Raw genomic sequence first — 14,888 nt, 5'->3', positions numbered from 1 at the left:
TTGCTTCTCTTGTTTGTTGCGCTTCCTTCTTGTTTCTCTCATGCAAACATGCCTCAGTTCTTGTTTCTTCCTCTTGATTTATGTTGTGCTCCCAAGCTTCCTGTCTTGATGCCTCCTGTGTTTGGAGAAATAATTGCCTTCTTTCCAACTCTCCAGCTTGATTTATAAGGAACATTACCTACTCTCCATCATATGCAGTCCTATCGAAGTCTCTTCTTCTCCTCAGCTATCCTCTTCTTCTCTTCTGCTCTTTTTATTTTTGCCTCTTTTGCTATTCTTTTCTTTTCCTCCATAGCTTCTCTTCTTTTGTGTGCCATGGCTAGTTTTTCCTCTAGGGCCTTCCTTTTCTTTTCCTCACTAGATTTTTTCTTCATTTCAGCAGCAAGTCTTTTCTATTCTAGTACAGCTTTCTTTCTCTCCTCAGCAGCATTTTTCTTGGCAAGTAGTTCATCTTTCCTCCTTTGAGCATATAAATTAATTTTCTCTTCCTCCTCCTTTAATTTTGTCATTGCTGCATCATACTTGGCCTAATCTGCTATTTCCCTTCTCTCTGCTGCAGCCCTAAGTCTGGCAAGTGCTATCACTTCTCTTTTCCTATGAAAATCTCCTCCTTTGGTTGCTGTGCTATGTTGAACTGGAGGTTGTGAGAGGGATTCTCCTGTATGAAAGCACTCTGAGGCATTGGCCCTTGCACAACTTCTTGTACCAGCCTAGACTCTCTCTCTGCATTAGTGTTAAGGTAGTTGTTAGTGTGTGCAAATTATGTATATAGAGTATTAGCTTGTCCAAATAGTTTAACATACCTCCTGTGTCAGTGAAGCTATTATCTCTGGCTCATACAATGGTGGGACTTGGTTTGTCACACTAGCTGTTTGAAGATTAATCTCCTACTGACAAGTAACACATTAGTATATATAAATCATTCAATGCTATGAGAAGTACACACATTACTATTTGGAAATCATGCAACGCTTGGAGAAGTACACACGTTACTATTCGGAAATCATTCAATGCTATGAGAAGTACACACATTACCTAAGTAAGGCCCACAGTTTCTTCATCAGAAGATGACACATCTGGCTCTGCTCTAACTCTATGTTTTTTCTCTTTTCTTTGGTTTAAGTCCCAACTTCCAGTCCAAACAGCCATTTATGTTATGGCCAGGACCACCACAATAGCCACAGTGTATGACAACACCTGCCCTTGTGATTTTCACCCCTCTTTTTCCTTTCTTCTCTTCTGGTTGTTATCTTCTATTTTTTCCCTTCTTTCTTCTTCTGGATTGGTGGTGGTAAGATTTTACTGCCTTTCATCTTTGCCCACTCACTGACATCTTTACAAGGCATAATTATGTGTTGACCCTAGACTCAGGTGGAATTTTGTCATACCTAAGAGCAGAAACCCCATGAAAACAAGGTATACCTGACAAATACCATCTTTTACAACTACACATTTCCCTCCTTGTGTCCACACTGAAATAAACTCCTCTATCATTCACTACAAACAGTCCTTTGCTAGCTGGTTCAGCTTGACAAGTTCTAGAAAATTCTACACTGTTCTCCAGTTTCTTTGTTACCTTTGGACAGATAGCACCATGCCACTTCAAACTGTACTGCTGCTTTGCAAAATTCCTTCCTTTGGATCATGCTTATGATTGGCATTTCCCTAGCCTCCAAAATATATCTGTTGAACATCTCATAATTGTTATTTAACAGCACATCACACTTGGGGAAGTCATTCTGGTAAGCCCTAACCCAGGTTTTTGGGTCCAACTCTGCAAGCCAATCATGGGCCTCCTGGCTGAGCACTAACATCTGGTTCATATTTTCCCTAAATCTACCCTCTGTACTACTCCTAGCACACTTCCATAGTTGATTTTTCAAAGCTTCTCCTTTGAGTTTCTTGTTGAAATTTCTGCCACAAATGCCTCACACAAAATCTATGAGGTGATAGAGGAAACAACTCTGTAACTACCTTCATTAAACACTGCATGGAACATGTTAAACGGAATTATAGAATATATCACAGAAATTATTTGACAGAAATATATCACCAAAATTATTTGACAGAAATATATCACATAATATATCACAGAAATTATTTGACAGAAATATACCATAGAAATTATTTGGAAGAAATATATCACAGAAATATAGCACACAATAATTTGACAGAAATATATCACAGAATTATAGGAACAAAATTATTTGATAGAAATTAAAGACATACTTTTTGCTTGTCTGACATGATTGTCCATAACTCAGTGTTCTCAATTCCTAAATCTTCCTTCAATGCAGTTAGAAACCACCTCCAAGCTTTGGTGTCCTCACTCTGCACCACTGCATGAGCAATAGGAATAATGCAATCATTGGGGTCCATTCCTATTGCACTTAATAGAACACCTCTATACTGTGTCTTTAAGTGGCAACCATCAAGGAAAATGATTGGCCTGCAAGCAGATAAGAACCCCCTCTTGCATGCATCAAAAGAAAAGTAGCACTTCTGAAATTGTCCCTCTTCTGACAGTCCAAGAAGGAAAGTACTTCCAGGATTTGATCTCCTCAGCTCATTTGCATAGTCCCACAACAAGTTGTATTGTGCAATCTCATCTCCATATATGATATCATATGCAATCTTCGTAGCTCTTCCCAGCTTGCCCCTTTTAATTGTCATGTTCCAATCATCTTGCACAAAAGCTGCAAAAGCCTTCAATGACAATTTCTCACATGCCCTGATCTTATTCGCATATTTGTGAGCAATGTACCTAGTTGTAAAGGCTGTAACTTGCCACTTTTTCTCACAAGTATGTTCCCCATTAATTTTTTTCACCATTACATAATTTGTTATATTATCCCAAGATGCATACAGATACCAGGGGCAACCATTTTCACACTTTGCAGCAAGCCTGATTTTTTCATTCTTTGGAAATGTGATATTAACTCTCTCTTTGCAACTATACTATCTCACAGCTTTCCTCAAGAGCTCCATAGAAGAGAACAATTGCCCCGCATGGAACTTAGGTTCATGCATGTCTGCTACTGTGAAAGACTTGAAATTGAATTTCATGTCATCCTAATCTGAATCTGGAGCATTTAATTCCTCATCTTCTGAGTTGCAATCCTCAACCACCTTCTTCCCTTTCTTGTCATGCATTGGTTGCAACTGCTCCTGCAACAGATCATCATCTCCATCCTCCAAGTCATAGTCACTATCCACAATCTCAGTTACATAACCATTGTCTCAGGAATCTGAGTCTGCATATTGTTCTTCCTCCTCTTCTGTTTTCTTTCCCCTTGGTCTCAACTTCACAAAGAACTGATGAGTGCTCTCAATTTCAACACTTTGATCCACAACACCACAAGAAACATTGCTCTCACAGGGATCTTTGTTCTCACTTGCATTCATTTCCTTCTTCCTTGGGCTGAAAACAGGAGGGATTTGTGCTACTGGATTAGCCACAACAACATCCCATTCTGCTCCTCCTCCAGAAATGTGGCTATCTAAATGATCCAAGTATATCATTTGAAAGTGGTGAACTAGATTTAGCTTTAGATACATACAATCCACATCAGTATCATTGGCCAAAAGCCTAGCACCACCTTCATTAAGTTGACAACCAGGGGGCAACCAATAGATATCAATTATACCTGACATTTCATAACCCAATGCCTCAACTATTTCTTCAAACATTCTGAAATAGGCGCTATCCTTATGACAGTAATCAAAGTAAACCTTATGGCCATTCAGATAGCACCTATTATGCCCACTCCCAAATAAAAAACCTCCATGGATCACCTCAACAGTGAAAAATCCACTTCCTTTCTCTGAAAAACATTAAGAACATCAACAATTTCAAATTAGTGCCCTCAACAGACTGAAACCCTAGAATAATTTCGGCAATTTTGCATCCAGACTTCATATTCATAGAAATAGCATGGGCAAAATGACCTAATCACAGCAAAGAAACATTTTTCACCCCAAATGTACATCAAATCAACCTAGTGACACTGGGTACTGACGTACCGTACGCCGGAGCCGTCTCGCCATCGGGCAAGCGCCGACTCCTTTCAACGGTCGTCCAGCTAGCTTCAGCCGCCGCACGCACTACAAACAGAGGGCGCCCGATACGCCGATCATCCGCCACCGCACCCCATCGCCGCTAGGTTTCACTCTGTTTCGCACTCCTATGTTTAGCGGTGGGGGAGAACAGGGGGATCGAGACGAGAAGACAGAAACATAGGGGCAATTTGCGAAATAATGGGTGGGGCTAGAGCTGACGGGTGGGTCCTACCTGACGTGCGGGTCTCGGGGTGACGTGGCATACAGCGGAGTACGCTGTACGTAGTGCATATGTAGATCCAGGACAGGCGTTTCAAGCTCAGGGACTATATTGACGATGTATTTTCATGTACAGGGACCGTATCAATGCAATAAACAAGTTCCAGGACTGAAGTGGACGTAGCCAGCGAGTATGAGGACTATAAATACAATTATCTCCGCAACAAACAACCCTCATCGCCACCAACCCGTCGGACACGCACCTGCTGGACCACCTCCACGAAGCCTGTCATGTCGCCAGCACACCACCGCCGCTTCCTAGCTCTGGCGTGCCACCACGCAATAGTCCTCGCCGCCTGCGCTACATCCCGCCACGGCAGCAACGTCCTGCACCGAGCCAGTCATGGGGAAACAAGGAAACCCTATCCTTGCCGGTGGCGGCGAGGTGGAGGGAAAACCCGGCCCAAATTTGGGTTGGATAAGAGTCAAAGCGTACAGCAAAACAGACATACATCCGTTTGCGTCGCCATGTTGGGCCGTGGTTTTCGTCTGTGTGAATGAAAACAAACGTGAGTGGACCAAATTCATCGCCCCGTTGGAGTTGCCCTCATTCATTTTGGAGGTTTCGAAACCCCTTGGGAGATGTCTGGTACGAGGGCCAGTAAGAACAAGAGTGCTCTTAGAGCAACTCTAACGGGGCGACCCAAACGGACACGCGATTTGTCCGCTTTTCGTCCGTTTGGGTCGGCCAGGCGGACGTGCGTGTCCACATTCTCTAATGGGTCGGCTTGACCACCTAATTGGAGGCAGACCCAAAATGTGCCGGCGTGAAGAAAAAAACAGCTTGCAGAAATAAACATAATTTTACATAAGTGGCCGGTCAACCGCTGGCCAAAGTCCACTTGAATCTAATTAAACATTAACTAAAACATTCAAAAAAAGTCTGCGCCCTGATACGTCTCCAACGTATCTATAATTTATGAAGTATTCATGCCATGTTTACAACAATTTTATATGGTTTTGGTATGATTTGATTAGAACTAACCCTGACTGACGCTGTTTTCAGCAGAACTACCGTGGTGTCATTTTTTGTGCAGAAATAAAAGTTCTCGGAATGGGCTGAAAATTTACGAATAATATTTTTGAAAAATATAAAAAATACTGGAGCAAAAAGATACCAAAGAGGAGCTCGGGGAACCACAAGGGTGTGGGGCACCCCCACGTCCCTAGGGCACGCCCCGCTATCTTGTCGTCGCCTCGTGGGTCCCCTTGACTTGTCCCCGACGCCAAACACTCCTATAAATTGAGGAAACCCCAGAACGAAACCTAAATCGGGAGTTCCGCCACCACAGACCTCTGTAGCCACGAAAAATCAATCTAGGCCCTCTCTGGCTCCCTGCCGGAGGGGGCCATCATCATCAAAGGCCAGGGAGGAGGATCCCGGAGGGGGCCATCATCACCATGGAGGTCAAGGCGCAGAGGGAGAACCTCTCCCCATCTAGGGGGGAGGCCATGGAGGAGGAAGCACAAGGGGGAGACCCTCTCCCCCTCTCTCTCTCGGTGGCGCCGGAGTGCCACCGGGGGAACCATCGTCGTGGTGATCGTCTTCATCAACATCACCATCTTCATCCCCATCCTCATCTCTTTTACGCGGTCCACTCTTCTGCACCCCGCTTTAATCCCCTACTTGAACCTGTTGCTTTTCGCCACATATTATGATCCAATGATGTGTTGCCATCCTACGATGTTTTGAGTAGTTTTCTTTTGTCTTTTGGTTGATTGATGATCTAGATTGGTTTTAATTGTATGTTTTTTTGGCGATGTCCTATGATGTCTTCCGTGCCGCGCACATGTGAAGGATTCCCGCTGTAGGGTGTTGCAATATGTTCATGATTCGCTTATTGTGGGTTGCTAGAGTGATAGAAGCTTAAACCCGAGTAATGGGGTTTTTGCGTATGGGATAAAGGGCACTTGATGCTTTAATGCTATGGTTGGGTTTTACCTTAATAATCTTTAGTAGTCGCGGATGCTTGCTAGAGTTCCAATCATAAGTGCATATGATCCAAGAAGAGAAAGTATGTTAGCTTATGCCTCTCCCTCATATGAAATTGCAATGACGACTACCGATCTTGTTAACAATTGCCTAGAATAATTCCGCACACCGACCCATCATTATTCCACACTCGCTATTTATAATATATATATACTAATATATTCTAACTTTATGTTAACAACACTTACTTTTATATTTTAGTTCTATGATATCATGTAAAGTTATCCTCTTCATACCCACAATGTAGTTTTATTTCTCCTTTCTAGATGGAAGCAAACATTCGGTGTACGTAGAGTCGTATCAGTGGCAGATAGGACTTGAGAGAATATTGATCTTACCTTTAGCACCTTGTAGGTTCGACACTCGATCCACACTTATCACTTCCAGCTTTGAAAATTGATACGATGATTGCTTGCACTTGGGGATTATCACGCCCGTACACTGCCGCCCAACACGCTGCCCTAGACGTCGTCGGCCTTGCCCTTGCCCTTGATGTCGACGTCACCATCGCCATCGCCATCACCGCCGGTGAGGTCGATGAAGACGGGAGCAGGGTCAGCTCAGTCGAATGTCGCCTGGTACGCTGCCGGGGCAGCCTCCTCCGGCGTCTGCTGGGGCGACGGCATAGCGAATCGCCGCGCGCGCTCGTCCTACTCCTCAAGCCGGAGCGCCTCCGCGTCGCATTGCAGCATCGCCTCATAGCGCATTGATACGTCTCCGTCGTATCTACTTTTCCAAATAATTTTGCCCTTGTTTTGGACTCTAACTTGCATGATTTGAATGGAACTAACCCGGTCTGACGCTGTTTTCAGCAGAATTGCCATGGTATTATTTTTGTGCAGAAAGAAAAGTTCTAGGAATGACCTGAAAATCAACGGAGAATTATTTTGGAATATATAAAAAATACTGGAAGGAAGATTCACGTCAGGAGGCCTCCACTTGTCCACGAGGGTGGGGGGCGCCCTACCCCCCTGGGAGCACCCCCTGCCTCGTGGGCCCCCTGACGCTCCACCGACCTCAACCCTGACTCCATATATTCACTTTCGGGGAGAAAAACCAAGAGAGAAGGATTCATCGCATTTTACGATACGGAGCCGCCGCCAAGCCCTAAACTCTCTCGGGAGGGCTAATCTAGAGTCCGTTCGGGGCTCCGAAGAGGGGAATATGTTGCCATCGTTGTCGGTGTCAAAACCGGCGGATCTCGGGTAGGGGGTCCCGAACTGTGCGTCTAGGCCGGATGGTAATAGGAGACAAGGGACAAAATGTTTTACCCAGGTTCGGGCCCTCTTGATGGAGGTAAAACCCTACGTCCTGCTTGATTAATATTGATGATATGGGTAGTATAAGAGTAGATCTACCACGAGATCAAGGAGGCTAAACCCTAAAAGCTAGCCTATGGTATGATTGTTGTATGATGAAGTTGTCCTACGGACTAAAACCCTCCGGTTTATATAGACACCGGAGAGGGTTAGGGTTACACAAAGTTGGTTACAATGGTAGGAGATCTTGAATATCCGCATCGCCAAGCTTGCCTTCCACGCCAAGGAAAGTCCCATCCGGACACGGGACGGACTCTTCAATCTTGTATCTTCATAGTCCTGGAGTTAGCCTGAAGGTATAGTCCGGCTACCCGATCACCCCCTAATCTAGGACTCCCTCAGTAGCCCCTAAACCAGGCTTCAATGACGACGAGTCTGGCGCGTAGATTGTCTTCGGCATTGCAAGGCGGGTTCCTCCTCCAAATTCTTCATAAAAGTTTGTAAACACCAAGAGTAGTGTCCGGCTCTACAAAATAAGCTTCCACGTATTGCCATAGAGAGAATAATATTAACACAAATCTAATCTGCTGACGTATTCCGCAGCGTGACATCACACTATGGCCAAGCCTTTATTCGAATCGTTTACACTTCTCCACCTCAGCGTGTTTTGTGAGGCGGTTTCCTTGGCACGTCTTGTCAAAGCAGAGATCGTGTCCCCTTTGTTTACGGGATTCTCATTAATATGGACGTGGGTAACCCAACCGCGCCACTTATCACGGCGCTTGGGAGGCAAGCGAGTTTTACTAGGTTGGTGGGGATGCATAGTCGCATCCGCCCATATAAGGGGATAAGGATCCACCTTTTTACCTACGCCTTCTTCCTCCTTTGCCTACCCATCTTCTGTGCACCCGAGCTCCAGCGCCCAAGCCCGCACTTCCTACCTCAACCCTCTCCAACAATGTCCGGAGCGGGAGGCAAGTGGATGGTCTCCTCCGTCACGGAGGGCCATGTCAAAAGGTTAAGGAAGGCCGGACACTTGTCCAAAGACATCACGCACCGGCTTCCTGAGGAGGGGCAGCTTCTCCCCACCCCAAGGCCCCATGAGAGGGTAGTATTTCTTCCACACTTCCTCCGCGGACTGGGTTTTCCTCTCCACCCATTTGTCCGCGGGCTCATGTTCTACTATGGCCTAGATTTCCATGATCTAGCCCCAAACTTCATCCTCAATATCTCGGCGTTTATCGTTGTGTGCGAGGCTTTCCTCTGCATTCGTCCCCATTTCGGCCTCTGGCTCAAGACCTTCAACGTCAAGCCAAAGGTGGTGCGCGGCAACCAGGCGGAGTGCGGAGGTGCCATGGCGGGCAAAATTGCCAACGTCCTATGGCTCAAGGGCTCCTTTGTGGAGACCTTGAAGGGGTGGCAGTCAGGGTGGTTTTACATCACCGAGCCACGCGATCCGAAGTGGATCGCAGCCCCTGAATTCCGATCCGGACCCCCTACGCGGCATACGTCCTGGAAGGAGACGAGCTTGTCATCGGGCGACGAAGAAGAGTTGATCGGACTGCAAAAATGCATCCAGTCCCTGGTGAACAAGCAGCTCAAGCTTGTCAACGTAATCCAGGTCATGCTCGTCCGCCAGATCCTTCCGTGTCAAGAACGGGACTTCAATTTGTGGGAGTTCAACCCGGCACAGCACCGAACTCTGAGCCGGCTCTTCGACACGACGTACGAAGATGTCTGGAGGGGGCTAACCAAAGGCGCCGAGGCTCCCACATCCGCCTCCGAAGACCGCGGATTCAGCTTGCAACGTCCTGCTGGCGAGGTAAGATATTTCCATCTTTTACAGGATGTTAAGTTTTTTCATAGTTTGACTCTATGCGGGATCTAAACTCCCTCACCTTTGACAGGATTGGCGGGAGAAGTCCGGACAGATTAACTGTCCGGCTCCTTTGCCCGAAGACCCAGCCCCTGCTCTCCTAGAGAAGCTGCTGGTTCCGGCACCTTATGTGGTGCCGGAGAAGAAGGCCAAGAAGAAGAAGGCCACGGGGACTCGAAAGAGTTCCCGGCATATGGTGGTGTCGGACTCGTCGTCCGATGAGTCCGAGACGCACTCCTCCCGTGAAGGCGAGGAGGAGGAAGAAGAAACCTCTCCCCCTCCAGCAGGGGGAGGAAAGAAGATGAAGGCCGCCCCAGTAGGGGAGGCTGAGGGGTCTAAGAAGAGGAAAACCCCTCCGCCGGACTACGTCCCAGACGCCGACGAGGACGAAGAGGAGTGGCCGGACAGGGCCAAGCGTCCGGCGAGATCGTAAGTGTTCGGATACCAAAGTAACTTGTGATATTCCTTTTGTTGCGCAGCTTTCCCTAATGCCGGGTATAACCATGCAGTCTGCCCAAGGACGGGCTCGATGGGTCGTCGAGCGGCTCCCTGGATTCATCGGACGTGAATTCAGTTCCGCCCACTGCTTCCCCCTGTGCTACGGATGACGCCGAAGTGGCGTCACGACAAGCTCCAGGGCGAGAGGAGGTGGTCCAAGAGGAGCCGCGAGGCGACCTCCCGGACTCCAGGAGTGAAGGGGACAAGACCCCCCTGGGCTCCAAGTCCGGCTTTAAGCCGGACAATGCGCCGGAATCATCAACGGTTCCGGACCGCGGTAGGCGAACTCCTGCCAAGAGGAGCAAGCCTACTGAGCCGGCGTCCTCCGTCCAGCCGGAGGCGCCGGACAATCTACTGGAGGAGCTTAAGGGCGCCTCCATCGACGAGGAGCACCGTGCCATCATGAGTACGGTGATCCAGAAGGTTCGGTCTGCCAAAAGCGGACTGACTGAAGCTTGTGCTAGCCTTCTAACAGGCTTCGAGGTAAGTAAAAATATGTAAAAATATTACCGTATAGACAGTAGCCCCTGATGCTCTGTTTGGCGTTCGGAAAGAAAAGACGAATAGAGGATCTATTAAATATCGCAGGAGTCTAACTAAAAAGGAGTCAACATACGTATGCAGGCTTCGCTGCGGGCCACCGCCGCACTGACTGCGGAGGTGGGTGCCCTGAAGCAGGGCCTCGAGCGGACCGAGCAAGAGCTCGGCCTTGCCAAACGGCAGCTCGAGGAGAAAGAAGGTAAGGGATACCTTATAGAAAAAATGCCTATAGGGAGGCGCAATTGCAAAAAATGACAGGAGTATACTGCTTATTGTAGGGGCCACAACTGAGGTGGCGACCCTCAAGCAGGCGCTGTCCGAGGCCGAGAAGAAAGCGGCCACGGAGCGCGCCGAGCAGGAGAAATTTGAGGCGCAGGTCGGCGAGGTGCGGCAAGAGCTTCAGATTCTCATGCAAAAACATGAGAGTTTGGAGCTCGACTCGAAGACGCGAGCGTCTGAGCTTGCTGCGGCCCTTAAAACTGCCAAATCTGCCAAGGCCGAAGCCCAGAAGGCCCTCCAGGAATTGGATGCGGTGAAAAAGATAGCGGCGGGTAAGGCATTCTATATGCAAAGCAGACATATAAAAGTAAACTACTTGTTACTTACCCAAATCCGGAGCTCTCCAGGGGCATTCGCAGATCTTCCCCGCAGCGTATCCAATGCCGCCGCATTCTACCGAGCCGAGGAAGGCAGCTCGACGGAGAAGGTGTTCTGGTCTCAGTACGCTGAGGCCGGACACCCTGTGCCCTTGAGCAACCAGCTGAAGCAGCTGGTCGAGCTCCACAAGGCGGCCGAACAGGCCCTGAAGGGCTTCATAGTTCGGCTGTGGCCTAGAGAGGCCCTGCCTGGGAGCTACTTCGGACTGGTGCAGCGGCTGGTGGAGGCTTGTCCAAGGCTCGAGGTCATCAAGCGCTCCGTCTGCATCGAAGGTGCCCGTAGGGCCCTTGCCCATGCAAAGGTGCATTGGGGTAAGCTGGACGGTGAGAAGCTTGTGAAGGACAGGCCGCCGCCGGGGAAGGAGCATCGCAAGCCCGAGAACTATTACAAGGATGTTCTTGCTGGTGCCTGCCTTGTGGCGGATGAATGTACCAAGGATGTAATTTTTGAATGAACTCGCTCGTGTTATCCTGTGCGCTGAAAACTTGTTCATATGCGCTAAGAAATGCTTGAATTTAAAATATTACTTTTATGTGTGGCCGTTTATCAAAAAATTGAGAGATGGCCAGTTGTCGGCTTCTGCCCCCATGCCACTAGTGCTGGGGTGTTCGGGATAAACCTGAGCGCTCTTTTTCCCATGATTGGGTCCGTCGAGGGAGGCGGTCAGCACAACGAACAAGGCAATCGGACTATAATGCTTGAACACTCTCACTTAGCCATAGAACTCTATAATTTTAAATTTCGGCGAAGCCCCTAGTATTCGGAAGACCGAGTTCGGGGCGCTATCCACGCCTTGGCCGGACAAAGCCGGTTCCTCGCTCGAAGCGGCATAAGCCTTTAAGGACTCAAAAAACCTCTCGAACAGCGACCGATCTCTCGCCTCATCATGACAGTCAGTTTTAGCTTTCTCCACTGAGGTGCTCGGCCCAGCTCAACTGGGGCACAATCGCAGTGGTTCTCCTAGTGCTACCTTAGCCGATATAGCGGAACGTAAGGCACCAAAACATAGGAGCCGGGCAAACCCAACTATTGACCCAAATCATGATTCGGAGGCGATGCATATAGTGCTATAAGTTCGGGGTGCCGCACTTATGAAAGTGGACGGACTTCTCACGCCATATTGGTGGGTACTGAAGCCCCTGGCGTATTTTGCCGTACCACAGTGTACGGATGCAGCATGTTATTAATAAACATATATATAAAAAGAGGGTAATGCAAAAAATAGACAAAAAGCTATGCATTGTTTACAGAAAGGCTGCTATGAAAGCAGAACGATACAAATAGTGCGATAAGCAAAATAAATTGGACTATTTAACATGTCCTGGCCAAGGGCAGGCCGCGGAATTGTATTAAAAAACAGGTATACTGCTCGCAATAGAGACCACCTGGGAGTTCCATAATGTGGCGTGGCTTGTGTGCTTCCCTGGATCTTGCATCGTGTGTGCGACAGTTGAATTGCCGAAAGGGACGTCTGAAGTATGGAGTCCTGAGAATAAGAAAAAAAAGAAGGAATTCGGCAGCCCCTGGTGCGGTTTAAGCCGTATTTCGGGCGTGCCGTGATAGTGCCCCTTTCCCTGTGCCCATGGTATTTCAAGAGCGTAGTTATGTACGCGAAGCGCTGGTTTCACTATATTGCGAGGGCTAGGGTTGGGGCAGCATTGCTACGCTAGCTCGGAACATGCCTGGCGGTCTTGTTGTAGGGTACTCCGGGCGCGCTTGACAGTGTCTGGCATTTTGAAGGCCGAACTGGAGAGCTGCCTAGAAAGGCTGCTTTGTACTTCTGCTGCGAGTGCTGCCGTGTGCTCCTCCGTTCGGAGGGAGCGTTCAGTGTTCCTGTTGATCGTAATTACTCCTCTAGGGTCTGGCATCTTGAGCTTGAGGTATGCATAGTGTGGTACCGCGTTGAATTTTGCGAATGTGGTTCGCCCAAGCAGTGCATGATAGCCACTACGGAACAGGACTATGTCAAAGATTAACTCCTCGCTTCGGAAGTTATCCGGAGATTCGAAGACCACTTCCAGTGTAACTGAGCCTGTACAGTTGGCTTCTACACCTGGTATGACGCCCTTAAAGGTCGTTTTGGTGGGCTTGATCCTCGAGGGATCTATGCCCATCTTTCGCACTGTATCCTGGTAAAGCAGGTTCAGGCTGCTGCCGCCGTCCATGAGGACTCTTGTGAGATGAAATCCATCAATGATTGGGTCTAGAACCAATGCGGCGAAGCCACCGTGACGGATGCTAGTGGGGTGGTCCCTTCGATCAAAGGTGATCGGGCAGGAGGACCATGGGTTGAACTTTGGGGCTACTGGCTCCATCGCATATACGTCCCGTAACGCATGCTTCCGCTCCCTCTTGAGGATGTGGGTTGCGTATATCATGTTCACCGTCCGCACTTGTGGGGGAAATCCCTTCTGTCCACTGTTGTTCGGCGGCCTGGGCTCCTCCTAGTCGTCGCTATGCAGCCCCTTGTCTTTGTTTTCGGCTCTTAACTTCCTGCCTGCTTGAACACCCAACAATCCCCGTTGGTGTGATTGGCTGGCTTTTTGGGGGTGCCATGTATCTGGCACAAGCGATCGAGTATTCGGTCCAAACTGGACGGGCCCTGAGTTTTTCTTTTGAATGGCTGTTTCCGTTGACCGGATTTGTAGCCTCGGAATCCGGCATTAACTGCCGTATCCTCGTTGCTGTCGCTGTTAACGCGGCGCTTTTGTTTGTTCCGATGCGACCTGTCACTTTTGTCCTTGGTATTCGAATTATCAGTGTTCTTGGTTAAGTTATTACTGCGAGCTAGCCAGCAGTCTTCTCCCGTGCAAAAGTGGGTCATGAGTGTCGTGAGGGCTGCCATAGATTTCGGCTTTTCCTGTCCCAGGTGCTGGGCCAGCCACTCGTCACGGATATTATGCTTCAAGGCCGCTAAGGCCTCTGTGTCCGGACAGTCGACTATCTAGTTTTTCTTTGTTAGGAACCGTGTCCAGAATTGCCCGGCCGATTCTTCTGGCTGCTGAATTATGTGACTTAGGTCATCGGCGTCCGGTGGTCGCACATAAGTGCCCTGGAAGTCGTCAAGGAATGTGGCTTCCAGGTCCTCCCAAGAACCGATTGAGTTTGCTGGCAAGCTGTTAAGCCAATGCCGGGCCAGTCCCTTAAGTTTGAGTGGGAGGAATTTGATGGCGTGTAGATCATCGCCGCGGGCCATGTGGATATGAAGGAGATAATCCTCGATCCATACCGCAGGATATGTTGTGCCATCGTACGATTCGATGTTTACGGGTTTGAAGCCCTCAGGGATTTTATGATCCATTACTTCATCTGTGAAGCATAGTGGGTGTGCGGCGCCTCTGTATTGGGCTATATCACGACGCAGCTCGAAGGAGCTTTGTCTGTTGAGTTCGGCCCGGCCGGATTCATTGTGTCCGGAGTGACGATCACCGTCACATGCTGTGGGGCGCCTGCACGATCCGTAGATCGATCTTGTTTGCCTTGCTTTGTCCTCCAGGATGTCGCGCAGGTCGGGCGCATTTTCCCGTGCCTTAGTATGCTTGACGCGGTGCCGGGGCATGGCTTGAGTGGAGGGCCAAGAGGCCTCTCTGTCGCGGCCACGAGGTGACCGGTCGGCCATGTCATGCGCTGGTGATGTAGGTGCTTCCTCCTCTAGTCGGGGTAGCAGCCTGCGCTTTGGGTAACTCTTGGAGGGGCGTTCGAGTTCATACTCTTCGGCCGCAAGGAC

General features: G+C 48.7%; 2 protein-coding genes across 2 annotated transcripts; both read right to left on the bottom strand.

The window, feature by feature from the left end:
- Positions 1–2,217: 2,217 nt before the first annotated feature.
- On the bottom strand, positions 2,218–2,832 carry LOC147973679 (uncharacterized). The gene has a single exon (XM_087524755.1). It carries the CDS (start codon positions 2,830–2,832, stop codon positions 2,218–2,220), a length of 615 nt encoding a protein of 204 aa, XP_087380881.1.
- A 408-nt stretch (positions 2,833–3,240) lies between these two features.
- Positions 3,241–4,571, bottom strand: LOC147973678 (uncharacterized). The gene is made up of 2 exons (XM_087524754.1): positions 4,542–4,571; positions 3,241–3,822 (listed from the first exon to the last, which is right to left on the bottom strand). Exons 1-2 carry the CDS (start codon positions 4,569–4,571, stop codon positions 3,241–3,243), a joined length of 612 nt encoding a protein of 203 aa, XP_087380880.1.
- Positions 4,572–14,888: the final 10,317 nt, after the last annotated feature.

The sequence above is a fragment of the Triticum urartu genome, chromosome 5A, assembly GCF_056163025.1.
Source record: "Triticum urartu cultivar PI428250 chromosome 5A, HENAU_Tu73, whole genome shotgun sequence".
Taxonomy (NCBI): Eukaryota; Viridiplantae; Streptophyta; class Magnoliopsida; order Poales; family Poaceae; genus Triticum; species Triticum urartu.
Note: the sequence above shows the minus strand (reverse complement) of the source record. Positions and strands in the feature narration are given on the sequence as shown.